The 27527-nt window shown below is 45.2% G+C and overlaps 1 protein-coding gene across 1 annotated transcript in view; it reads left to right on the forward strand.

Annotated features, from left to right (window-relative positions):
- The first annotated feature begins 18896 nt into the window (after positions 1–18896).
- CABLES2 (Cdk5 and Abl enzyme substrate 2) overlaps positions 18897–27527 on the forward strand; it is a 36330-nt gene continuing 27699 nt past the window's right edge. The window contains exon 1 of the mRNA XM_029612027.1: positions 18897–19354. Coding sequence (XP_029467887.1) covers positions 18903–19354 — 452 coding nt within the window. The 5' untranslated portion in view covers positions 18897–18902. The remainder of the gene's footprint in view (positions 19355–27527) is intronic.

Raw genomic sequence — 27527 nt, forward strand, 5'->3', positions numbered from 1 at the left:
AGATAGACAGATACGTCAGTATTTATTTATTGACTTATACATTTTATATACCGTTGTTCCAAATAAGATCACAACGGTTTACAAAAGTAACATTCATACTAAACATCAACGGAGCAGGATTAATATGAATCTACTGAGATGTTCTAAGGCGTAAGGCTATTAGTTCAGGAATTATAATTTAACATCGAGGTCAGTAGTTGTCTTATGCTACTTGCCTTCTCTTAGTTTATTACTCATTCTTAAATAATTATCGTTTGTCGTTCCTGTTATTGTAGCTCTGTGCATGCTGATGTTTTAGGTTAGGTTCTGTGCATTTTTGAATAGCCATGTTTTCAGCTCACATTGAAATCTCTTTATTTCAGGTATCAAACGTAACGTTTCGGGTAGGGAGTTCCAAAGCTTTGGGCCCGCTACGGAAACCCCACGATCTCTTACTTGTGGCAGATGCATACTCCTTATTATAGGCACAGTCAGTAGGCGATCGCTTTGAGATCTCAGTGCTCGCTGGGGTGTGTATGGTTGTAGAGTCGCGCCTATCAGGCCGGTGTTACGTGAGTGGATGATTTTGAAAATTAACGTTAATACTTTATAACAGATTCGGGATTGCCACTCACCTGCCAGGACATTTTTTTCCCTTTTAAATTTATTTTTTGTATAGCACTGGAAATCTAAGTCCATCCTTGACCCAGGTGTTAAGTTTCCAGGGCTAGAGAAGGTTGCGCTAGCCTGATGCAGTCTCTCTGCATCGGGAAGTAATTCTCAATGCCCTCGTTTCCATGGGACTTCCATGCGATCCTTGGTGGAAATTAAAACTTTAAGACTCCTCCGTCTTTTATTTGGAAATGAAGGGGAATGCTGTCCGAGTGATACAGACAAGTGCATAAGTTTTAGATTTGTTAAAGGTTCACTAAACATTAATTGTAACTGGGACATGGAAGGGGAAACGCTTTTCTTCCTGCACTATAAGCACAATGGTAAAGGTAAATATGAGATATCTGTGATTTACACTGTTGACATGGCTGATAAAATATGAAGCTCAGGCATCAGATATGAATGGTAAACTCTTACATGAATGCTTACAGGCAGAAAACATTTTTTTGTCTATGAGAAAAGAAAATATTATTATACTTCTGGAGGGGTGGCACCCAAACGCATCAACTGGGCTCTCCAACTCATTGGGGGGGGGAGGGAGGGAATGGCTGCATCCATACGAACCATAAGAAAAGAGGGAGATAGGCTGGGGAGCAGCAGAAACACAAAGACTACGACAAATGGAAGAGCTGCAGCTCAGACTGGCAGGAGCGGCTCCTGCAGAAGGTGCTTTCTAAACAACAAAACGGCTACGAGGAGTGAGGCCTATAAAAAGGGAGAAAATATTGTTAACTAAAGAGGCCTGGATGCAGCAAGGCACTGTTACAGGAAACGCACTTAACTGAGCAGGAAGTTCAGAAATGAAAGAGGAAGTGGTTTAAGGGTGACACCATCAGGGTTATCACAGTGGTAAAATGTAAATGAGGGGAAGGGGTGGAGTTAGGGAGGAGTTGGGGCGGGGTTAAGGCTAATGAGGTGGCGGCACTGCTGCGGGCGATAATGTTTTGGACATTATTTATAGCGGAATGATGAATCTAGGCCCAAGTTTGGTTTACAAGGCAAAGTATTTGTCTATATTAATCTTCTATAACACTAATCCCAGCACTCGCCTTAATGTAAATGGCTGCTTATCAGAAAATGTTTACTTATATCAAGGGACAAGGCAGTGCTGTCCTCTTTCTTCTGATTTTAAAGTCTTCATTAAGTTGTGCCAGAAACAGAGAAATTCGCTATCACAATTCTACAAATTCCTTCATAATTTGAATACAATTTTCAATCATTTAGCAGCAGTTCAGCAGATGATAAATGAATGAGAGAGTGAAATATTTTAATACATAAAATGACGGATAATGCGCTATTGAGGGAATTACAATTTAGAGTTACACAGAGTAATTATCTCTCCAGTAGGAGCTCAGTGGATGGGTATAATAAAAGATAAAAACTGCAGGTCTTCCCAAGCAACTTTGGTTCATTGTTTGTGGGATTGCTTGGTGCTACTGAGATTCTGGGGAGATGAAATTCGGGACTTGGCAAATACGACCAATAGAACAAAACCTAGAAATTGTGCATTTGCTCTCTTGGGACGCTTCAGATGGTCTCTTCTTGAGAAGAGCGCATAAAACGCTACCAACCAAAGCTAGTCTTATAGCTAAGAGGTGCGATGTCGTGAAAGCGTGACGGATGTTGAGATGTGGCGTGCTCATGTGTTGACAATGGTTTCAGAGGATCTGAGAACACGGAAATCTAAAGAACTATATAAAAAAAAAAACTCTGGGAACCCGTCTTAAAGACACTTCTATCAGACATCAGATGAAGGTTCTCGTTTTCCTACTTTGATTATAAGGAAAATACATTATACAGCGTGGACCTATCTCAACACCTCAACGTCATCCCTCAACGTCCCTCAACGTTAACACCTCAACGTCATCCCTCATCTCCATCTACTATCGTTAGCCTTTTTTGAATTAATAACCTGTCCTTTCTCTTCCTTCTTCGCCAAGTTCTAGTCACCCTGTTACATGTAACTGCCTTTTCCGCACCATTGTTCTAGTTAATGTTTTACTATGCACCCCTGTTTTATGTGAACCAGCATGATGTGACTGCGGTCTCGAATGCCGGTATATAAAATCCGAAATAAATAAATAAAATAAATCTCACAAAATATTGCCCTGGACTGATCACAAGCTAATAAAAGCAGAAGTTAATTCTCCTCACCACACAACAAACAAAGGCAAATAACAGTCAATCCTTCACCTACAGAAAAAAGATAGAACTGGAAATACTTGAAGAAACAATTAAAAAGAAAAGAAATGAATTTGAACGCAATGATGACTCCTGATCCTTTGATTCCTGCGATAAAATCATCAGTGAAATAGCAACACCCTATGCCCAAGCCAGAAAAAAAACGTTCCAAAATGAAGGCAACACAACTAAACAAAAGAAACCTCGGTACAACAAGGAGCTAAGAACCTGAGAAAAGCTGAAAAGCAATGATGGAAATGCTAATCTACGGTTTCACTAGAAAAATACAAATCCCTATTAACAAAGTATCATGAACAAATCAATAAAGCAAAAAAAAGAGTACTAGGCAAAACAAATTCATGGGGTAATGTTTAAATCCAAACTACACTTCGAATCAAGGACCCATCTTCCTCCGCCTCCAATAACTATGAGTTTTCAAAGAACTCATGCAATAAATATGCCAAATCGCTGCCAAACAAAATTAACAATCTAAAACCACAATTCTCCCCCAACTCATCAACAATAGCGCCTGAAGAAAATACCATCGAGTGAAATGGAACTCATTTGACCTTGTATCGAAATTTGAAATAAACCAAATCACTAAAATGAAGCCTGCCACCCACCCACTGGACCCTATCCCTGCAAGTGCCCTGAAAACAGTAAACAGCGTAATAACGCCGATATTCACAGCTATAATAAATCACTTGCTAGCAGAAGGATTGGTTCCCGATAAAGCAAAACAAGCTGTAACCAAACCAACACTAAAACATAAAACTGGCAGAACAGACGATTGGGACAATCACCGACCAATATCCAACCTACCTTTCATCGCTAAAGTCATAGAAAAAGCAGTGTTATCTCAGTTAGAGAACCACCTAGAAGACAACAATATACTATACCCAAACCAATTCGGATTCAGGAAAAACCGCTCAACAAAAACTATTGCAACTGAAACTAACTAAACCCAAAATAACAGAAATTGTGTGGTTAAGAAGAGCTGCAATGATAATCAAAGCACCAAGTCTAGACCTAGGAATTATTAATATCGCTCCCTCAGATCAAGTACGGGACCTAGGAATACAGATCAATGAGAACTTCGCTATGAAAAAGCGTTTACACAAATTAATAAAAACAGGATCCTCAAAGCTGAGAACATTACTCTGACTGAAACCTCTAATTCTGCACTGTTCTACAAACACTAATATTCTCAAACTTAGATTATGCAACTCCCTACTACTAGGCTTGCCATCAAGCTTGCTAAAACCACTACAATCACTCCAAAACAGCTCTGCCGGACTATGACCAGGGACAAGGAAATCTGACCACATCACTCCCTCACTGGCTTCCTGTACAATCCAGGATTCATTATAAAGTATTGACCCTAATTTTCAATATCATCAACAATACAGACCCATGCTTACTAGGAGTGACACTTCAACACTACACACCACAGAGAAGCCTAAGATCACAAAACAAAGGACTTCTAAAGATGCCCACAACTCAGAACACACACCTAACGTAAATAAGGGATCAAATGTTTCCCGGAGCAGGCCCCAAGCTGTGGAACTCTCTTCCGAGCCTTTACGTCAGGTTACAGATAGAGTTTCAAGCGAGAACGGAAAACGTAGCTCTTTAGAGAAGCTTACGATTTAACATAAAATACCAATGTACTGAAAACCTCATTGTCAACACAAGAGACAATGGTAGTGAGGTGAGCAATAAGTAATGACTGATGAAAGGTGTATAGGTAGAGGAACTGGAATCTGCTTTTGTTGTAATCCCGACTTTGAAACTATATGAATATGAAGACTATAAATCCACTGTCAGATTAACCAAGAATATGTACGATTATGAACAAGAACATATAACTGCTGTTCTGTCGACCTCAATTACGAATGCTGGCACAGGATGCGATTGCCAACCAAGAAAATGAATGCTGATTTTGTAAACCGTTGTGATCTTACTCTGGAACGACGGCATATAAAACACCTAAATAAATAAATGTTGGTTTGCGAGTTTTCCTCATCTAGATGGATGTAAGCAATGGCGGGGAAACGGGAGACGTTATTATCATTTGTATTTTACTGTATTATTACGAATCTCAAATAAAAAGTCATTACCAAAAAAAAAAAAAAAGTTCTCCGTTAGCACGCCAGATGTGAGGATTTATAAAGGGTATGGAAGGCAGCCGGCAGGACACCAGGCGGCACTGCTGTAGAGGTCACACCTTCAAGGTCAGGCCCTTGTCCTGTTTCTGGATACGAGATGGGTTCCTGATGAGGGGCAGCAGACAGGCTCCGATGGCATCCCAGCCTAAAAGTTTAGCCCTTTTCAATTCATTTTTAAATAATCATAATGAACATTTAAAAAAAACAAAAACAAAATACATTTCTGTTGCAGAGAACTTTCATCAGAGTGAATTTACAAAGAACAGGACCACGTGGGCTGCCCTCGTTTAATGCAAAGCGTTTCCACTGCCAAAGGCTCGTGTTCAGTACCAGGAAGAGATTAATCATCTCGGGAAAACAACAGCAGAGAAGGAGCCTTTTGTCTGACTGTTTGACGGTTGCTTTTTATTTCTGAAAGTCCAAGCAGTTTATTAACATATTTCTGAGATCGTTCTGGCAGCTGAGTGCCAAGGATAAAGCTCTTTCAGGGGAGCTGGCAGCAGTGCTGGGAGTACAGAGCGGGGCGCAGGGTAAATCTTTGTGGGCTGCAGCTCCACTGCGCTAGAAATGTTCGGCCTTGCACATCTGTCCTGACCTAGGGCCTCGGTGTTTGCTGCAGTGAGGTGGGTGGGGGGGTGGGGGTCTCCGGGTCCGAGCCGGCAGACGTTGCAAACGACATCCCGGCACAAGAGACAAACTTCAGCTGCTCACGAGGGGGCCGATGCAATATTAAACGCGGAAAGCGGGCGCTGACGTTTCAGCGCCCGCTTTCTTAACGCGTGCATGGCGCCCGCAAGGGGGGGGCGGCGCCATGCAATAAACAAATTAGGGGGGTGGCGCTAGCAAGGAGGCGCTGGCGTCGCTTGCGAGTTTATCGGCGTCGGTCTTCAAAGCCGCCGGCAGAGGGTTGCTTGTTTTTTTTTAATTCTTTATCATTTTTTCAATTTACAAAAACTAAATTTTGCAAAATAGTAATACATGGAGAACTAGTTTTCAAATTCAACTTTATTTCCCTTGTTAACAGTTTCCATGTTTTATTATTGTTTCAATGTATTGACAAAGGAAAACGCTCGGTTTCCTGCGCTCTTTTGGTTGGAATGTAAACCCATGTGATTATGTAAAATCGAACACCGGTTTATAAAAATAAACATTTTTCCAATAGGCAAAAGAAATAAAAATACAGTCTCCATCAAACCATAAATCAATATAGTGTAAAGAATTGGTCCTGTAAATTACAGAGAGGTTTATACCATTATTTCTGCTTTTCTGTACTCTTTTTTTTTCAGTGCGCTCGGGTATTAACGCCTGCTCCAGGCAGGTGGTAATACCCGAGCGATAAACGTGCCTCTGAGACGCACATTTATTTTTTTGCATTTGGAGTGAATGAGTAATAGGCTCATTAACGTGCATTTGCATGTGATGAGCGCTAACTCATTCACTCCGCGTTGGACGCACATTAAATAGGCGCTAATCCCCCTATTGCATTAGGGAGTGGATTAGCGCCTATTTAACCCGCGTCTGACTGCGGGTTATACAGTGCGCTCGGCTGACCGCACTGTATTGCATCGGCCCCAAGGTGGGGTCTACAGTAAATTTAAATGTTGTCTCTGTACCAGGATGTCATTTGCTGAAAGATTCTTCGGCCACATTAATCCGTTGGCCAATCCAGAGAATAAAATCCCCACCGGAGAAGAGAGGCTCTCACCTCTCACCCTCCCATCCGCTTCTCTGCATGACAGAAAGAGAAGGAAAACAGGAGGGGGGAGCCTCTCCCTTCATCTTCCCTGTGTTCTCCAGGCTCTCTCCCCACCCCCCAGCCTGGGGCCTGAGATTCCTGCACTGCCCAGCAGTCATCAAGCAGAGCCCTGAATGCTCCTGCACGGAAGCCCCTGCCGCCAGCTCTAAGTCTTCGTCTAGCGCATCTAAGGGGAGACCTGGCTGTGTGCCAGAGCGAGCAGTGCGTAGGAGGCCAGCCTACAAAGGCGTGTTAACCCCATCACACGTCTGCCTTACTGATGGCTTGCCGTAGTGTTAACGCATAATCTCTGCTAATGAGATCGAGAGATGCAAATGTTATGCAAGACAGCTCATCAAGTATTAGCAAGCACACTAAAAAAGTAAAAGGTAAATATTAAAAGCTGGGCGCACGCCAAGTCCGGAAGATGTTAAAAGCCACCTACATGCGCGTGCATCTCCCGATACGAGTATCTCAATCCAGTTCAAAAAGGGGTGCAGTGTGAGCGTCCTGGGGTGCCCAGGGAGGTGTAACAAAATAAAAAAAACCCGCCCAGCTATTTCTGAGGGGTTTAAAGCAGGCGTGGGCAAACTCCAGCCCGCGGGCCAGATCCGACTCATTATCAGCTTTCTTCCGGCCCACTGACCTATTCAAAATTAGCATTACATGCAGCCCGCGGAACGTCGGGCCCTGGCGGGGTTCCCACCCCTCGCCAGCAAGAACAGACCCTATGGCACCGTGGTGTGATGTGCTGGCGAGGTTTCCACTGCCCACCAGCAAGAGGAGGCCCTGCAGCATGGTGGGCCCGAAGCTTCCAGCACCCAGCTAGCAGGAAGAAGAGAAACCCGGCAGGAAGGGCGACTCACATGGTGGGTTGGGATGGGAAGGGGGTGAGGGTGAGCATGGGAGAGAAGGGAAGAGACTGAATGAGGCGAGGGAGAGGGTGTGTGACTGAGCTGGGAAGAGAGTGTTACGATTCTGGCTGCTGTGCAGCCTCCTTACCACCAGAGGTCCTCCACGAGCGCTCTCCCCTGGCTGGTCCAGACTCCAGTATTTAACCCTGCCTAGCCCTAGGCAACCGTTTCTTGCCTTGCTCTGTGCCCTGCGGGCCTTCTGGTTCCCTCCTCGCCTAGCGGCCCTCACCAGGCCTTCTAGATCCCTTGCCCAGCCTGAGACTTCCAGGTCTCTCCCATGAGGCTAGGCCTCTTCTCAGCTCTAGCCCCTGCCTTTCTGAATGGGGCTTCTCTTGCCTCGCTGCCTTCGGGCATTCTGCGTTCAGTGTAGTCCTTGTCCTGGTCTGTCTTCCTTGCCCCTGATCTTTATTCCAGTACCACCTGTTCCCGTGTTCTGGTTCCTCCCATACCTACACCCGGTTCCAGTGCTCTGGCTCCACTCTTACTCCAGGGATCCCGAAGTTCGCCCTTACCTCTATGCACCTCAGTCCACTCCTGAGACTCGGCCCAGCCTCACCGGAGCACCCGCACTTGCTCCAGTCCTTCTGACCCGTGCCACTCCTGGAGGTGGTGTTCGCCTCACGTCACCTTGCTAGAGCCCAAATTCCTAACAGGGAGAGAGTGGGAAGGAGGGAGCATGACAGGGGAATGAATGGAGAGGGAGAGGGAGAGGGAAGGGAGTTTAAAGGAGGGAAAGTGACAGAGTGGGGAGTGAGTGAGAGGGAAAGGAGTGGGAAGGAGCGCGCATGACTGAGAGGGGAGCGAGTGGGAGAGAGGGCGAGTGACAGAGGGAAGGGAGTGAGGGGGAAGGAGAGTGACTGAGGAAAGGGAACGAGGGGTGAATGACAGAAGGAAGAGGGTGCATGGGAGTGAGGGGATTAAGTGGAATGGTGAGGGACTGAGAGGGGAGGGAGGGGAGGGAGGAGTGAATAATTGAAAGGTGAGTGAGAGGGAAAGGGCAGGAGGAAGTGGAAAAGGGGAATGAGAAGAGAAGGTAGAAGGGTGGGTGAGTGTAGGTGTAATCTAATCTCAGGTCACTGGAAATCAAAAGTTCATATTTATGGAGAGAGGGAAATTGTTATCCTTATTAGTTATAATTATTGGGGGTTTGACATGACTGCTGTTTTAAAATATTTCATTTCTGGGAAACATTTGGTTTTTTTTTTAATCCTTATTCTTAATTATTACAGTATATGTTCAAGTATTTGGAAATATTCTTTTTATCAGTGTGGCTTACTCACTGTTAACGGTGATTTATATTTCTTGACTTTGTTTTATGAGGAACTGTGATGTTTCTGTTTCTGCAGTATTGCGCTGCATACGAGCCTGGCTTGCGGTGATTTCCAATGTATTCTTCTGTCTGCACTTTTCTGTTTATACTTTAGAGCCTCTTTCATCTTATTTGGTGAGGGTCTGGCTGAGTTCTGCATTTGTGACCGAGGTGAGGGGTTCCGCTGGCCGGGAATACGTCTTGATGATAGGATCCACAATGATGCCTGCTACAAATGATTGGGCGTAAGCCTGCCGGATACTGAACTGCCTGCAGCAAGGGCTGGGGGTTCGGTTGTGTCGACGACGAGTTCTGAGGGGCACCACCCACTCGGCCCTCGTTGCGGGTCGATAACTTGTGGATGTGGCCCCAGCACCGAAAGGTTTGCCCACCCCTGGTTTAAAGGATCCGAGCCTGGTGGGAGGACTGCAAGCTAATAAACCAGGGAGGTTTGGAGGACCCAGTGCTACACTGGGCGAACTGGCGAAACTGGTCAGGACTTGGACGTGCACCGGTTATAAAATCCCCCCGCTGGGGCTGAACCAAGATGGCTGCCGCACCGGGAGCACGGAATCCTCTCTGCTCCCCGGCTCCTTTTGCCGATATCCTTGCCTTGTTGTATGTTACCTCGATTTTTCTGATGCCTCGCGAAAAGAAAGGCAAGGATTCGCGAGATCCTTACCTCGACTCCTGATGCCTCCGTGCGACAAACGCGGAGAGAGGAGGTTTTTTCGGGACCATGCAGCAGACACCGGAGGGCGAGGCCGCTGGCGTTGCTGACGGGGAGCGGCCGTCGGACGCCCAGGCCGAGGAAGTGTCCCTCAGCCCCGGCGCACCAACAGTTCCCTTCTTGTCCTACAGGCCCCGGATCGAAGGGGGGATGGAACATTAAAGAATACCGCTGCGGTCGCAACCATCTGAAAGCCTTGGTGACTTCCAGAGAAGAGATGGGGATTTTCCCTCGTCTTCAGAGAGCCCGTTAGACTTGGGCTCCAGGGAGAACAAGGATGAAGCACGGCGAGTGGATTTGGGCAAGGAGGGCCTCATGGAGACGAGAGGTAAGGAGACTGAGATACAAGTAGTATTAAATACAGCGTTGGAAATGCCGGACAAAATAAGCCTGGCTGAAATTTGGAAAGTTCTTACCAAGATGAATCCCGCGATCAATGACTCAACTAACATTGTAAAACGCAACATGGAGGCAACACATAACCTGGAAAATGAGTTACAGATGGTTGAAAAGTCTTTAAATAAAGCTGAAATGGAAATTAAGGATATAAGAGAAGTTCAATCTCATTTAATAAAATCCGAGAATTTGGCAACGACGAGGATGGATTTCCTGGAAAATGAGATAAGGAGAAATAATCTAAGATTTCCTAAAACAAAATGGGCGAATCCAAAAGATCTCCTTAAAAGTTATTTAAACAATATTTGGGGTTTTTCAGAAAATAATTTGCCTGAGATTTCCAAAATGTATTACCTCCCTGGTAAGGAAATAAATCTGCAACAAGAGGAACAGGATAATATTGCTTTGGATAATCTCACAGACTTTCTGGAAAAATCTTACGAAGCCAAGATTGAAGCAAGGGCAACTTTGCTCGTGACTTTTATGCAGGTTCTGGACAGAGATAACAACAGGAAACAACAACAGCTTTTTTTTATGGATATCAAATCAGAGTCTTTCCTGACATTACAGAAAAGAGGCAGGAGAAAAGGAAATCTTCTCTATCAATGAAGAATGAGCTGCCCTCTAGGGGGCGCCAAATTCTATTTGAGATTTCCCTGTCGATGTATCCTGATATATCAGAATGATAAATACATCTTTTCAGATTCACAACAGCTACGCGTATACTTGGACTCACACTCTTAAATTGCTCCGTGAGGTGTTGGTTTATGAAAATATCTGCTACATGACATGGTGATACAGCTTGTTATTATTATCAATATTTTCTTGTGAATCCACTTGTTATTCGGTTCCCCTACTATTCTTATAATATGTAATTAACCATATTTCCAGATTTATATATTTGAGTTATTTGCATTTTCACTTATTTTCTCTTAACAATGTTTTCAATGTATTTGAAATTGAAACTTCAACAAAAATGAAATTAAAAAAAAAAAAAAAAATTCCCCCCACTGACACAGCTCAGACCAGGATGAGCGCGGCTGTGCCCGTCCCGTACGCGCCTCCAGGCTATTTTATAACGTAGGAGCGTGTGTGCGTGGTGTGTTATAAAACAGCCGCGTCCCTGGGCGGGCGCTGTGACAATGTGCACCCCTTTGAACGTTACCATCCCTGCTATTAAAACGGGGAGCTGTAGTTAAAAGTGTTAACATCTGTATCTCATTAACACTGGCCATTAAGAAGCGCAATAAACACTGCTAATGCAGTTTAGTCTATTGACCTCTAAAACCCTTAGCAAAGATTAACTATGGCCTGTGTGCAGCCGAAAGGGAGATTTTCTTATCGCAGCACCCTAGCCAGTTGGGCCGGAAATCCCCAGTGCAGGAGTAAGCTGGCAGACAGAAATGATCTCGCTGGAAAAGCCAGCGCTGCCAACTGCGCCCAGAGAGTTGGGGGCATCTGTACTTTTGTAGCTCTCCTTGTTTTATTAGCAGGGAGGGAGAAAGCGAGGACTCTCCCCATTTAATATTGGCCCCATTCTTTAATGTATATGGGCTGTGCATTTATCCTGCCTTATTGGTGTGCTTAAACTGCATGTGTCGAGTTGCTTCTTTCCAGTGAATGCTGTCATTTATACTGTAAACCACCTCCTATATTCCTGGAAGATGCAACCACAATCCAAGGAAATGAATAAATCAAACAGAACTGCTTTCTGGGTTATGGAGCGGGTCTGGACGAAACAGAATGAGCAGGAGAGGACGTTTCACAAACGTGAAATTCCCACCAGAGGAGACCAATTGAGAGCAATAAAAACGATACTCTAATGAACTATTGAAGATTCACGCACTGCCAGCGAATCCCAAGTCACAAGCTTCTGCTGGCCTTGCGGAATGCGTGTGGGCAACGCTTACCAATCATTTCCATGCACCGGAAGGAAATCACGGGACTCGCCAAAAAAATGCACCAACTTCAAAATCAAAATGTGTTCCCGCGCCTCTTTAATACGTGTGGATGATGCCCATAATCCTTTGCAGGCCGCTGCATTACTCCTGCGTTTTCTGGCTGAGTTTCCCCAGCAGGACCTCATCACGTAACCCACTAGAAAGCCCGCCTGGGACCCGCTGTTGGGCGCAGGAATACCGACGTTTGCTCAGGGGTATCCCACTTCGTAAGACGATTGGAACGCCTTCATTGTTTTCTAAGGTTAGTATCTAATCTAATGTCCCTGGGCATTTACATTCCGCTTTTACCCAGAATACCCTAGCTCAAGGCAGATTACAAAATGTCAATGCAATAAACAAAAAGCGAAAAGAACAGCACTAAAGCAATATACATCAAGAAAATAATCCTAATACGATACAAATTACCTAAATATAATAAAGTATAATTTTGCAATATAATCAGCAACAAAACCTAAGAAAACAGGAAAAACAAATGGAGGTTACAGTGGCCATACAGCTCTTTAGCTCAGTCCGTGGGAAATGTGCTTGCAGACTATTCAGAGCTATCAGGGGATTCCCATTACTGAAGGAAATCCTGGATCCCAGAGAGTTACACGCCCCCCATTACCAGTTATATCAGAGATAAATACACCCAGGCCATATAACCTAGCTCTCAAACAACTGCTTATGAAAGGTAAAATCCCCTCACAGTGGTTTGGAATCTGCAATCTTGGATTTCTTTGGCAGGTTTAATGTTTTTACTAATAACCTGAGTAAGCAGCTACCACTGATTTCACAGCAGTTATTTGCGTGGGAACTGACTGTGGGAATATTTTGGGAATTAATGACTATCATTCCTAGGAGGGCACAATAACCACAGTTTATCTGGAAATATTTCCTCAAGCGAAGCACTAAGCAGCCGAGCGGTCAAACATCGCCAGCATGCCGGTGTCCCCACCATAAAATAGTCGCCTTCTGCCACTTAAATCCCTTCTCTGGTCTGAGAGAGAAACGAGGGCAGGGCTGCTCGAGTATGTTCTGCAATTAACAGCAAAAAGGATAAGGAGCAAGCTGCAGGCGGCCGAGGAGGGAGAAACCTCCCGCCGTGCTGGAAGGAGGCAGTGGGAAGGGCAGGAACGAGTAAAAGGCAGGCCATGAGAAGAAGAAGATGTACCCAGCATCCAAGCTGGCTCACCAGTACCCAGCAGATCCGTGGAATAAAGCTCACCCGGGCCTTCAAGCTGTCATTTTTAAACCATCTCCACGCCTGGCACAAACTTTCACCCTCACCACTCCTCCTTGCCCTTTTCTCTTAATTTCCTCATTTTATCATAGTTTCCCCTTTGTAAAGTTAAAGGCTACTGCAGTAGTTTTACCGAGATCCTCCTTTTAGTGGTTCTGCCAAATTTGATTGCATTATGATCAGTACTGCCAAGCAGATCGCTCTCCTTTACCCCTTGTACCAGATCTAAAATATTCCCCCCCTCCTGGGTGGCATGAAGCAGTCATCAATGGCGTCTAGGAGCGTAACCTCCCCAGGTCCTGCTGTGACCTATATCCAGTCAATACTAGGCTGAAATCTCCCATTATTAGCCTGGCTAATCCCTGTTTCTTCCTCCTGGCTTCGGGAGCCACAGCACTGTAGTGAGGGGGCCACTGGGCAGAATGGGTGGGCAAGACCAAATGGTCTTTCTCTGACATTCACTGTGTTTGTATTTTGTGATAGGAAAAGGCAGAATTGGCTCCTTAGGGTTTCATATTTTTACATTGCCCTCTTCCAACGACCCGAGACGGCTTACAACAAATCAGCAATAATGATCAAAATATAATAACAAAAAATAAATAGCATCTATCAAAACACAAACAATCTCTTCCCCCACCCCTTCTCTAAGCAAACCATGGTCCCATCCCATCAGTCTTCAGTAAAATGCTCCTGAAGAAGTGACCTTTGGTTTTGTCGCTTTACATAGGAACATGCCAAGCTGGGTCAGACCGAGGGTCCATCAGGCCCAGTATCCTGTTTCCAACAGAGGCCAATCCAGGTCACAAGTACCTGGCAGGATCCCAAGAGGTAGAGAGATTCCAAGAATAAGCAGTGGATTTCTGCAACTCCACCTTACTAATGGTTTATGGACTTTTCCTCCAGGAATTTGCCCGTATAGGGTGGCCAACTGACCGGTTTTGAACCGGACAAACCGGCTTTAAAGCCCAGTCAAGCTAGCCTTGTGCTATTGAGGGGAGGCGCAGCGCCAGTCAGCTGGTTTAAACAGGGCCTGGCGACACAGCTGCAGAACTGCAAATAAAGAAGCGTGCTTCTCGTGCCCTGACCGCGTGCTTCTCGTGCCCTGACCGCGTGCTTCTCGTGCCCAGTGCTGCTGCTGCAGTTATCTCTGCCCTGAGCTCCTGCGGTGGCCCTCTCCCTCCCAGTCCAGTCCTTCCGCTCCTGGCTCTTCCCTCGCTGAGGCTCAGGCAGGGCTGCTTGCAGCCCACGATTGTCACTGTCCACCTGCTGACTGAAGGGTCGCGTGCTGCCACTGGCGGCCAGAGTCCCCCGGGCCTTCCAGGAGTAAGAGACTATCCCCGGCGGTCTCTGGCGGTGGTTGTCGCTGCGCTGCCTGCCGCTCCACCTTCCCTTGCCTCAGCCTGCCACCATCATCCTCTCCAGCTCCATCCTCTTCCTAGCGGATAAAATGTTGCCCTGCAGGCTGTGTGGTTGCTGGGTTTTTTTTCTTTTTTGAGGGAGGGGGGTGTAACATTTTTACAGGGTCTGCAGACTTAGTGTTGCCAATAGGCTGATTCAGTCTTGGTTTTGCCCCATTAGGGAAATCAATGACACAATCATAACTAGAAAGTCTTGCATGCAATGGGACAAAACCAGAACTAGATCAGTCAGTTGGCAACCCTAGACCTGCGGCATCCCATGCTTCTCTCGCCTCCCCAGAATCGCCCCATTTCAGGTTTTGGGATGGTGCCCTGAGGAGTCTGGGGGGTTTGGCTAGGGCAAAGCTTTGGGTGACATAAGCGGGCCAGAGTCTGTGGCCGCATAGGATTTCAGGGGTCCTGGAGCCAAGCCCATGGACAGGCACATCGGTACTGTCCCTCCTCCAGAACCTGTGCACTCTGGACAGCTGTCTTCCCCTTCCAACAGCTCTGGCTCCCCTCTGTTCACCCCTCTGTTCACCCCTCTCTGCCCAGCATCCCTCTGGTTCCCCCGCCCGAATATGTCAGCAGCATGAAATTTTGTGTGTGTCAGCATGCATGCGTATGAGACAGCATGTGAGTTAGTGAGCATATGTCAGTATGTATGTGAATGAGTGTGAGGCTCAGTGGTGTGAGCATTAAGAACATGCCATACTGGGGTCAGACCAAGGGTCAATTACATTCTCAGGATGACTGAAAAAAAGTTCCCAAGCATGGAGAATGGGGGATTATTTTTAATTATTATTATTTGTAATTATTGGTGTCCATTGATATGCCTGCTATTTTGAAGTATGTTATTGGTGTTTAGGATTTTTTAACAAATATACTTTTCATTATTGGAATTTTTATTTTTCAGTTGTTTTGAAATACTCTTTTTGTGTTAGTATGATTTTACTATTATGATTGATTTATTTTTCTTGATTTTATGGATTGATGTTTTATGAGGAATGGTGATGTTTCTATTTTTTCATTGTTACACCGCATAGAGTTCGGCTTGTTCTGGTTTCCATTTCAGTTTTTGCAGTACAATGGAAAAATTACTTACCTGATAATTTTGTTTTCCTTAGTGTAGACAGATGGACTCAGGACCAGTGGGTATAGTGTACTCCTGATAGCAGTTGGAGACGGAGTGCTGACGTCAGCACTACATATACCTGTGCAGGAAGCTCTGCTCGTCAGTATTCTAATCGAAAAGCAATTGTGGATATATGTGTGTTTGGATACCTTGATTAACTTAACGTGATTAATTTTGAACCGGTTGACGTGATTTTCAGCTGGAAACCACCAGTGCACTCAACCGAGAAACGCCGACACCCAGCAACTAGGGGTAAAGTCTGGCCTACCCGTGCTTGTCTTGCTCTCAGGGATTGTCACCCGAGGTTTCCGTATTTCGGGGCAGCCGTGGGCGGGATGCTGAGTCCATTTGTCTACACTAAGGAAAACGAAATTATCGGGTAAGTAATGTCTCCATTTCCTAGCGTGTAGCAGATGGACTCAGGACCAATGGGATGTACAAAAGCTACTCCTGACCCGGGTGGGAGGCTGCCCGTGGCCCACTTAGTCCTGCCCTTGCGAATGCTGTGTCCTCCCGGGCCTGAACACCCAGGCGGTAGAACCTCAAGAAGGTGTGAATGGAGGACTACGTCGCCACCCGACAGATCTTGGCGGGTGACAGCATCTTGGTTTCCGCCCAGGACACTGCCTGGGCCCTTGTGGAATGGGCCTTGACTTGTAGAGGTGGAGGCTTGCCTGCCTTCACATAGGCCGCCTTGATTACTTCTTTGATCCAGCGGGCTATGGTTGCCTGCGAGGCTGCTTCCCCTTGTTTCTTCCTGCTGTGAAGGACGAATAGGTGGTCCGTCTTTCGTATGGATTCCGATTTTTCCAGGTATCGGACTAGAAGTCTGCTGATGTTAAGATGGAATTTTCTTTCTTCTTTAGTTTGGATTTTCTAATGCTGTGCAAGCATGTGTAGAGTCGGAGAAATACTGAAGAGCAGAGCTTCCTGCAGGGGTAAATGTAATGCTGACGTCAGACTGAAATCTGACTCTGTCAGATTTCAGTCTGGGAGTACACTATACCCATTGGTCCTGAGTCCATTTGCTACACGCTAGGAAATTTCTATTTATACTTCATGGTCTCTTTGTATCTGGTGAGGATCTGTCTGTGTTGTTCATGTGTGATCAATTCTTCTAGTTTAGTTTATTTACTTTTTAAATTGCTTTTCTGGTGTAGGGCTGTAGTTGCCTGGCTTTGTCTGTTTTCCATATAGGAGGTGTATTTCTGCCATAGGGCCTAGTTGCAGTATTGCTTTTTCATAGGTAGGGTTGTTACTGTTTGAATGATGGCAGTTAGTCCTGTTTTGGTATGCGAGTTTACTATATTGAAATAGTAATTCAGTTTACTCATGAATTTCTGAGGGCCAAATCCACACCCAATGCATATTACAATAGGCCTAATAGCACATGTACTCCAAGTTATATGATATGAAATATACATAAATTTATGCAAAAGAGGGGGAGGGAATAAACAGTGCCTTCGGTCCTTAAGTGTCCAGTCATGGCAACCCTATGCCCAAATGTAAATGTAAATAGAAAGCTGCAAGGAGATAATTTAAATCCAGTGTGTTGTTTTTTTTTTATAAAGATACAGGTGCAGTCACAAAGATTCCAACAATCCAGTTCAAAGTATCATCTTTATCAGTTTTGTGCTGGTATTATTACTGCATCAGCAATAAAGTTTTAAAGTCCCCCAACATGGCCATACCTTTTTTTAAATGCAGCTATAATAATACTTTCTCCACATCCTCTGGCAACGAATTCCAGAGCTGATATGCCTTGAGTGAAAAGATATGTTCTCTTATAATGTATTTCCCCGTAACTTCAATGTGGGTCCCCTGGTCTTTGTACTTTTCGAAAGAGAATATAATTGATGTATTTATTTATTTAACAGTTTTTTATACCAACCTTCATAGTAAATTTACCATATCAGATCGGTTTACAATTTAACAAAGGGAAAAACAAGAGTAACAAATTCACGTAAACGAAAGATAATAAGTAGGAATAAGTCAAAAAGTTACAATCAACAAGGGGAGAGAACTTGGAAGCTTGCAACAAGCTGGAAGGAAGATAGGCCGGTAAAATAATATTACCATAGAGTGTACAAGTTAAAACTTAAGGACGGTGTTTTAACCTTAATGTCTCTGATGTAATGTTTACCCCTTCCCCATTCCACTCATTATTTTATAGACCTTTGGGGGCAGCCTGATTCGGGGCTGTGGGGAAAAGCTCCATCAGGCCAGCAGAAGAGCCGTGGCCTCCTTACCGAAAGCAGACCAGTCCTGGGCATTCTTGGGCAGCGGGGGGAGGGGGGGCTCTTGTTTGACACAGCGGATTATTTCTGCTCCTGTGGGCACCCTGACTTTGCAACTACCTGGGGATTCTTCCCCTCCCAACTTGCTTTAGTTCAGTCATCGCAGTTACAGTCCTGCCAAGGGCCAAAGCCCGGGGCCCCTCCTGGAACCCTGCAATCAGGGCTCCCGACTGCAGCCGCTAGGAATAGGACAGGCAGCAGAAGACCTGAGCTGTGACTTGAGCCCAGATCCCGCTACAGGATAACAGAGAACGCTAGCACCGAACTCCGGGCAAGCCTCACTGCAAGGACGCGGAGTTTCACCAGCACGAGTTTCACTAAACCCGGAAGCACACCAAGAGCATGGACAAAGGACCGACGAGCCTATGTCCAATCAGACCTTGCCAAAGCAGCGTGGACCAATCAGTGCGTGGGCTGGGCGAGCCATGGCAGTGTGAACCAATGTATGCGTGAAGCGGGCGTGGCCTTGCAGTGTGGACCAATGAGTGCATAGGCTGAGAGGGCCGCAGCAGTAGGGGCCAATGAGTACGCAGACTAGGCGGAGCGCGGCATTGTGGACCAATGAGTGCGCGAAATGGGGCGGTGCGCGGCGGTATGGACCAATGGATGCGCGGGCTGGGCGGTGCGCGGCGGTTCGGACCAATGGTTGTGCGGGCTGGGCGGTGCGCGGCGGTTCGGACCAATGGCTGCGTGGGCTGGGCGGTGCTCGGCGGTATGGACCAATGGCTGCGCGGATTGGGCGGTGCTCCGCGGTATGGACCAATGGATGCGCGGGCTGGGCGGTCCGCGGCAGTTCGGACCAATGGATGCGCGGGCTGGGCGGTGCGCGACGCTGGGCGTTCAGTCGGAGAATGGCCGCCGCTGCTTGCGGGCCGCGGGCATCGGCGAGCAATGGCGGCCGGGGGCAGCAGCAGCAGCAGCGGAGGCGCGGGGACTCCCGGCGCAGGCAGGCCGCACTCTCCTTCCTCAGCAACATCTCCCTGGACGGGCGGCCCCTGGGCGGGACCCCGAGGCCTCCCCTGGTGGATAACAAAGGGCCCCTTTCTCCCGGCCCCCCCAACGGGCCCCCGGCCCTGCTGCTGCTCGCCAAGGAGCCCGGCGGGGCCTGCGCGCTCAGGAACGAAGTGGGCCTAGAAGCGGCCTGGCTGAACGGCCTGTACCAGACGCCCCCGCCTCCGCCCTTGGTGGCGCCCAGCCCGGGCTTCCTCCTGCCGCAGTGCAGCAGCAGCAGCTTCACCCTGGAGCTCCCCAAGCAGAGGTGAGTGGGGGGGCTCGCCCCTTACACTGGGGGAAAGCTGCAGCTCCGCTCCCGCCCCTGCGCCCGGGCTTTGCTGGCTGCTCCAGCTTTGGGTGGCACTTGCAGAGGCTTCAGTCCAGGATTTAATCAGTAGCCCCTGGGCTGCTAAAAGTAATCTTTTGGGGGGGGGTAAAGAAGTTTGAGGACTGGGGGGCAGGCTAGGAGGCTGCAAGGGGGGAAGACCCAGGAGCAGCATCTTCGCAAGAAGGTGGAGGCTGCGTGCAACAACCTCCCAGGACAGGATATGATAGAGGTCTACAAAAACACGAAGGGACTTGAACGGGTAAATATGAATTGGTTGTTTACCCTTTCGGATAATGCAAGGATCAAGGGGCACTCCGTGGAGTTAGCAAGTAGCTCATTTAAAATATATTGGAGAGAAACTTTTTCACTCAATGCACAGTTAAGCTCTGGAATTCGTCAGAGGATCCGGTTAAGGCAGTATAGCAGGATAAAAAAAAAAAAAGTTTGGATAAGTTCCTGACGGAGAAGTCCATAAACTATCAATAGGGAATAGCCGCTGCTTGTTGCCGGCATTAGTAGCATGGGATCTATTTAATGTCTGGGTACTTGCCGGGTACTTGTGACTTGGATTGCCCACTGTTGGAAACAGAATTCTGGGCTCGATGGACCCTTAGTCTGACCCAGTATGGCAGATCTTATTTTACCTTATTTTATGAAGAACAATAACAGATCAAGTGCAGGGTGAACTGAGTGGAAAGCCAGGGATCAGCTGGTCTCTGTGGCAGGAAGCAATCTCTGCAGATTGGATGGGCCTCTTTCTGCTGTTATGTTCTCCGATTTTTTTGTTTTTCTTATGGTGAAAACCCCATCAGTAAAGCTATTAAACAGCATTTCCAGGTGTTTGAAAATTTGATGGTTGGCAAACTGTGTGCTCTGCTGGGGCCTTTCCTCCCTCTGGCACCCCCCCCTCCTCGCCGGCACCTCTTCCATCCCTCTTCAGAGCTGGGTGGCTGGGCGGGCCTACCTTAAGGCCTTGTTGGGTTTTGCATTATCTGAGGTTGAACGTGAGTTACATTTGCTTGCACTCATTGTGGAAGTCTGTGGGTTGTGCTCTCCTGACGTGCTCCGTGCCCTTGTCTCATCTCGGGCTGGTTTTTGCCATATCTGGGGATTGTCATCTAAAGTGTGCGTGGTTCTAAGCCCCAGGAGAAGTGAAGCAGCCTTCACGGAAAGCATGTGCATTTCCTTCGCATTGTTACTTGAGGGTAAGAGGGGAGCCACTGTCGGCTCCAGTAAAACATTACCACCACCACTACTACCACTGTTGCTCAATTCTGTAATGCTGCCAGATGTATGCAGTGCAATACAGATCCACTGAAAAGCACTGCCAAGAGGGCTATGAACAGGGAAAGCCAGGGTACAAATCCCACCGCCACTCCTTGTGACCTTAGGCAAGTCACTTTACCCTCCATTGCAACATACTTACCAAGGAGAATATGAAAGCTAGATGGCCACTTAAAATAATACAAATATATGAGTTAAAAGTTGGAGCTATAGAACTCAAGAGCAAAGAATTTTCTAACCAGAACCAGCAGGCTAAACATTACTACTAGTATGCATCAATTTTAAAGTGCTACTAGAGACACAAAATGTTCTATAGATCTATTTTTATTTATTCATGGACTTAAGTGCCATACTGGGTCAGACCAAGGTCCCAACGAGCCCATCATCCTGTCTCTGACAGTGCCAATCCAGGTTACAAGTGCCCAGTACAGTAGTTAATCTTTTTCTCTTATCTCACTCCCAGGGATAAGCGCTGGCTTTACCAAGTCTACCTGGATAATAACTGTCTATGGATTTTTCCTTCAGGGTCTTGTCCCATCCTCTTTTGAACCCTATTATCAGGCTGATGCAGTACCATGCGCTGGCTGCAGTGCAAGGCTCAACCCGTGATTGGATGTTTTGGAAGCGCGCCCCTAACCCCCTATGCAAAACGGGGTTAGCACATCCAAACGTGCATCCAGTTGCGCATGTAGGTAATAGCACTCATGCAAATGCATGTTGATGAGGCTATTATCTGTTCCCCTCCATGCAAAAAAAAAAGTGTGCCCAAAGAGCTCATTTTTACTCAAAATTGACTGCCCCGAGCATTAATTTTGGCGGAGCCAAAAAAGTCTACAGAAAAGCGGAAGATACTGCTTTTCTGTACTTCCTCCAATTTAATATCCTAGCGATATTAAGTCGGAGAAACTAAAACAAATTAGAATGTCTGGGGAAAAATTGAAAAAAAAAAAGTCCTGGCAGTCTGGTTAAGAAAAGGGACATTGAACGAGCATCCCTTTTCCTAACCTGTGGCTGTGCACAGGTTAGGAAAAGGGACGCTCTAAAATTAAGCGTCCGTTTTCCTAACAGGCTGACAGCCACCTCTCCCAGGCGTCCGCTGCAGAGGAGGCGCTAGGTGTGGGCAATTTCCCCTAGCACCTCCTTTTTTTACCCCGGCACCCGATTTAAATATTAAATCGAGTGCCCCAGAGAGGTGGATCGAAGTGCGTTAAGGGAGCGGCCCGTTTAACGCGCACCGATATTGCATTGGCCTGTCTGTTGGATGAATTAACCACATCCTCTGGTAGCAGGTTCTATAGCTTGATTCTGTGCTGAGTGAAAAAAATACTTCCTGCGATTTGTTTTAAATCAAAAGGGTAAATGACCATTCTCTATTCCCCTCTTCCATCCCACTCATGATTTATAAATTATAGTCATATCCTCTGTCGTCTCTTTAGCAAGTTAAAGAGCCCTGATCTGTTCTCCGTAAGGGAACTTTTCCATCCCGTTTATCATTTTTGTCGCCCTTCTCTACACTTTTCTGTCTGCAGTCTCCTGTTTGAGATGTGACCAGAACTCCCTACAATCGTCAGTGCGTTCGCACCCTAGATCTGTACAAGGGCATTATTATTTTCTCAGTTTTGTTCTCTGTTCCTTTCCAAATAATTCCTAATTTTCTGTTTGCCTTTTTGACCACTGCCACCCACTGAGCTGAAGAGTTCAAGGTATTGTCCACAAGCATTCAGAAGTCTCTTTCCTGGGTGGTTACTCCTAGCGGGGACCCCAGCATCATGTACCTGTAGTTGTGATCTGATGGGTGCTTGTGACTTGGACTGGCCATGGCCGGAGACAGGATGCTGGGCTCCATGGACCCTGGTCTGACCCAGGATGGCCCTTCTTTTGAATGTAGTGAGGTGGGTGGAGGGTACTTTTCTGAGAATAAGGGCCCATCTCTGTAAATGCATGCTAATTTATGCCTTTTGGGGTTGTAGTACATAAATCATGTGTAAAGAGTGTTTTATTTAAAAGATTTTATATACCGTTATTCGAATTTACATCACAACGGTTTACAAAGAATAAATTACATCAAAGATATAAATCAGGAAAATACATGGTGAAGTATATACGTTATTAGTCTAAAAATACAAGCTACAGTAGCTTAAAAGGAAGAGGGGACACATTTTCTGGACTCTCTGTTAATGACCTTTCTTAAGATCGTCCGAATAGGCTCGCTCAAAGAGCCAAGTCTTTAGGTCTTTAAAAAATGTTTTTATCTCTGTTTCTAGTCTTAGCTCTACGGGCATAGTGTTCCAGAGACGCGGTCCTGCAGTAGAAATAACTCTTTCTGGAACCAGGGCCAGATGTGCCGTATTAACTGAAGGGACATGGAGTAAGCCTTTGTTAGCAGATCTCAGTGATCTGTGCGGAGTATGTAAGCGGATTGAGAAATTCAACCACTCCGTTTTCTGTCCGTGGATTGCCTTGTGAAGGATACAACAGGCTTTGTACCATTTTCTCTGTGTGATAGGGAGCCAGTGTCATTTTATCAATATTGGTATAATATGCTCTCGTTTCTTACAATTGGTTAGGACTCTGGCTGCGGAGTTCTGCAGCACCTGGAGTGGACCTAAAGTGGATTGTGGGAGGCCTAATAGCAGAGTATTGCAGTAGTCCAGTGAGGAAAATATGAGAGCTGTAGCACTGAGCGGAAGTCATTATATTCTAGTAGTGGTTTTACTCGTCTGAGCACTAGCAGTTTGTAATAACCTTCTCTTAATTTTGAAGAAATATGCTTTTTAAAATTCAGTTCACAGTCAATAGTTATTCCTAGATCTCTGACTGTTTCTGCAAGTTCTAGTTTGATGTTATTTGACATATTTAATGTATTGTTTGTTTTTTGGTTTTCTATCCAAAAGTATGATCTAAGTTTTTTCCATATTTAATGCAAGTTTCATATGGCCGAGAAGTTGTTTAATTGTGGACAAATATATAGTGATTAGTTTGAGAGTTTGTTCTAATGTGTTGGTGATAGGGACGAGTATCTGTATATTGTCGGCGTAAATGTAAAAGTTCAGACTAAGGCCAGCCAGAAGATGACAAACTGGCAATAAGTATACGTTGAACAAAGTTGCTGACAAGGAGGAACCTTGGGGTGCACCGGTATTTGGCTCAATTTTATCAGAGAGCGTATTGCCTATCTTAAGCTGGAATGACCTGTGTTGAAGAAATGAAGTAAACCAATTGATTGTGTTATGTGTAAAACCGACTTCTTTCAGTCTCATTAATAAGATGTCATGGTTCACTGTATTAAACACTGCGGACAAGTCAAGTAGTAAGAGTATGTATCTTTGACCAGTATCAAAACCTTTCAGAACGGTATCGGTGAGTGAAATCAGCAAGGTTTCTGTGCTAAGCTGCTGTCGAAAACCAAATTGATTTGGATAACGTATGTTATTGAGTTCAAGATGTTCGACCAATTGTTTCTGAACTACTTTTTCAGTTATTTTTGATAAAAACGGGAGGTTTGATATTGGTCTATAGTTCAATAAATCTGGGTCTAAACTGTTTTTTTTAGAATAGGCTTGATAATAGCAGTTTTTAATGTATCAGGAACATAGCCTTTGTTTAGTGATAAGTTGTGTTATTATTGGGGCGATTAATTGAGCAGTCGGTTTCAGCGCAGATGTAGTGATGGGGTCTAAGGGGTGGTTGGCGGGATTTAATTTTTTGATTGTGGCTTCAGTTTCCAAGGACCATTCAGGTATTTCTTTTTGTTATCATTTTAATTTCCTGAGTTTGAATATTAGGGGTCAAGTTAACAAGGTTGTCCACTTTATCTTTAAAAAATTGAGCTATTTCATTACATTTGGACTCGTTCAAAGGATTCATTTCTGTATTGGGGTTTTGTTAAGCTCTTGACTAAAGTGAATAGAGTTCTGGGGTTGTGATTAAAGCTATGGATTTTGTTTAAAATAATCCTTTTTTGTTTCGTTAATGAGATTTTTATATTTATTGAGCTGCAATCTATATATACCTAGCGTTTGTGTATTTTTATTTTTTCTTGAGTTTTCTTAATTGTGTCTTTGCTTTTTTAATGTTACCATTATACCATGGCTGGGACTTTCTATTGTTTTTTTAATATTTTTGTTTTCAAGGGATTCATTTGTTCTGCAATTGACTCGGACATATTAAGCAGCAGAGTAGTAGCTTTATGGCAGTCAGGTCTATATTTACAATATGCTTTTGAAGTTCAAGCATGAGATTTTCGGTGTTATATTTAGGACGGTATGTGATAGATTGTTGTGAATGGTTCATTGTATTGTTGGTTATTTTACCTTGCAGCTTACAATTTATCAAAAAGTGAACGGACCAGGGTACTGGCAGTATAGAGGTTTCGTGGGATTCTAATTTATTGAGGTTTGTCAGAATTAAGTCCAATGTATGAGTGGGTCCATAAATCAGATGATCGTATCCTAGACTAGATAGGGATTCTATAAAAGTAAAACATGTTGTGGTAGTCGGCTTCTCATCTATATGAATATTAAAGTCACCTAGAATAATGGATAACTTATCTGGTTTCAGTGATATGGTCAGCAGTTCAATTAAGATCAAGTAGTCCAGGGGGACAATAAATTAAACATATTTGCTCTTCCTTCTGAAGCAGAGCTAGGACTGGAGTAATAGCTTTGTCAAAGCTTTTGCATGGCTTCTGAATGATAAGTTTGGGAGCTGTTGGTGCTGGGCACAGAGCGGTTCTCTGTGCCAGGGAAGGTCAGTCTGCAGGGACAGAATGGGCTGCAGAAAATAGCAAAGGGGATGACCTACTCAGCTTGTGATGGTCTCCGCTAGCTCCCTACTATTGTGATGATAAGTTTGGAGGAGTCCTGCAAAACGTACGCTCTTCATTATTCTCAGAAAGCATGCTCAGGCACTGCTGAGTCATAGTGTTTCCATTTTAAGATTTGTACACACATTCACATCTAACAACATAAGAAAATGCCATAATGGGTCAGACCAAGGGTCCATCAAGCCCAGCATCCTGTTTCCAACAGAGGCCAATCCAGGCTACAAGTACCTGGCAAGTACCCAAACATTAGATAGATCCCAGGCTACTGATGCAATTAATAGCAGTGGCTATTTTCTAAGTCAACTTGATTAATAGCCGTAATGGACTTCTCCTCCAAGAAATTATCCAAACCTTTTTTAAACACTGCTATACTAACTGCACTAACCACATCCTCTGGCAACAAATCCCAGAGCTTTATTGTGCGTTGAGTGAAGAAGAATTTGTTTTAAATGTGCCACATGCTGACTTCATGGCGTGCCCCCTAGTCCTTCTATTATCCAAAAGAGTAAATAACAGATTCACATTTACCCGTTCTAGACCTCTCATGATCTTAAAGACCTCTATCATATCCCCCCTCAGCCGTCTCTTCTCCAAGCTGAAAAGTCCTAACCTCTTTAGTCTTTCCTCCTAGGGGAGCTGTTCCATCCCCTTTATCATTTTGGTAGCCCTTCTCTGTACCTTCTCCATCGCAATTATATCTTTTTTGAGATGCGGCGACCAGAATTGTACACAGTATTCAAGGTGCGGTCTCACCATGGAGCGATACAGAGGCATTATGACATTTTCCGTTTTATTCACCATTCCCTTTCTAATAATTCCCAACATTCTGTTTGCTTTTTTAACTGCAGCAGCACACTGCACCGACGATTTCAATGTGTTATCCACTATGACACCTAGATCTCTTTCTTGGGTTGTAGCACCTAATATGGAACCCAACATTGTGTAATTATAGCATGGGTTATTTTTCCCTATATGCATCACCTTGCACTTATCCACATTTAAATTTCATCTGCCATTTGGATGCCCAATTTTCCAGTCTCACAAGGTCTTCCTGCAATTTATCACAATCTGCTTGTGATTTAACTACTCTGAACAATTTTGTGTCATCTGCAAATTTGATTATCTCACTCGTCATATTTCTTTCCATATCATTTATAAATATATTGAAAAGTAAAGGTCCCAATACAGATCCCTGAGGCACTCCACTGCCCACTCCCTTCCACTGAGAAAATTGCCCATTTAATCCTACTCTCTGTTTCCTGTCTTTTAAACAGTTTGTAATCCATGAAAGGTCATCGCCACCTATACCATGACTTTTACTTTTCCTAGAAGCCTCTCATTTATTATTTATTTATTTGGCACTTTTATATACCGATATTCTTGTAAACAAGTTACAAATCACCTCTGTTTACATTCTAACAATAACCATTTGCACAAGGATGCATTACATTGATCAGGGATATCAAAACTTGGAACCAACAAATGGGGATAACGGGTAGATAACTTGCAGGTCGATACAGTACAGTGTGCTCCGTCGGAGCGCACTGTCAGCCTGCTCTGGACGCGTGTTTTCCCTTACCCCTTATTCAGTAAGGGGAGGAAAACACGCGGCCCACCCGCGGCACCTAATAGCGCCCTCAACATGCAAATGCATGTTGATGGCCCTATTAGGTATGCGCGCGGGATCCAGTAAGTAAAATGTGCAGCCAAGCCGCACATTTTACTCTAAGAAATTAGCGCCGACCCAAAGGTTGGCGCTAATTTCTTCCGGCGCCAGGAAAGTGCACAGAAAAGCAGTAAAAACTGCTTTTCTGTGCACCCTCCAACTTAATATCATAGCGATATTAAGTCGGAGGTCCCGAAAAGTAAAAAAAATAAAAATTTGAATTCGGCCCGCGGCTGTCGGGCCGAAAACCGGACGCTCAATTTTGCCGGCGTCCAGTTTCCGAGCCCGTGGCTGTCAGCGGGCTCGAGAACCAACGCCGGCAAAATTGAGCGTCG

The sequence above is a fragment of the Rhinatrema bivittatum genome, chromosome 8 (assembly GCF_901001135.1).
Source record: "Rhinatrema bivittatum chromosome 8, aRhiBiv1.1, whole genome shotgun sequence".
Taxonomy (NCBI): Eukaryota; Metazoa; Chordata; class Amphibia; order Gymnophiona; family Rhinatrematidae; genus Rhinatrema; species Rhinatrema bivittatum.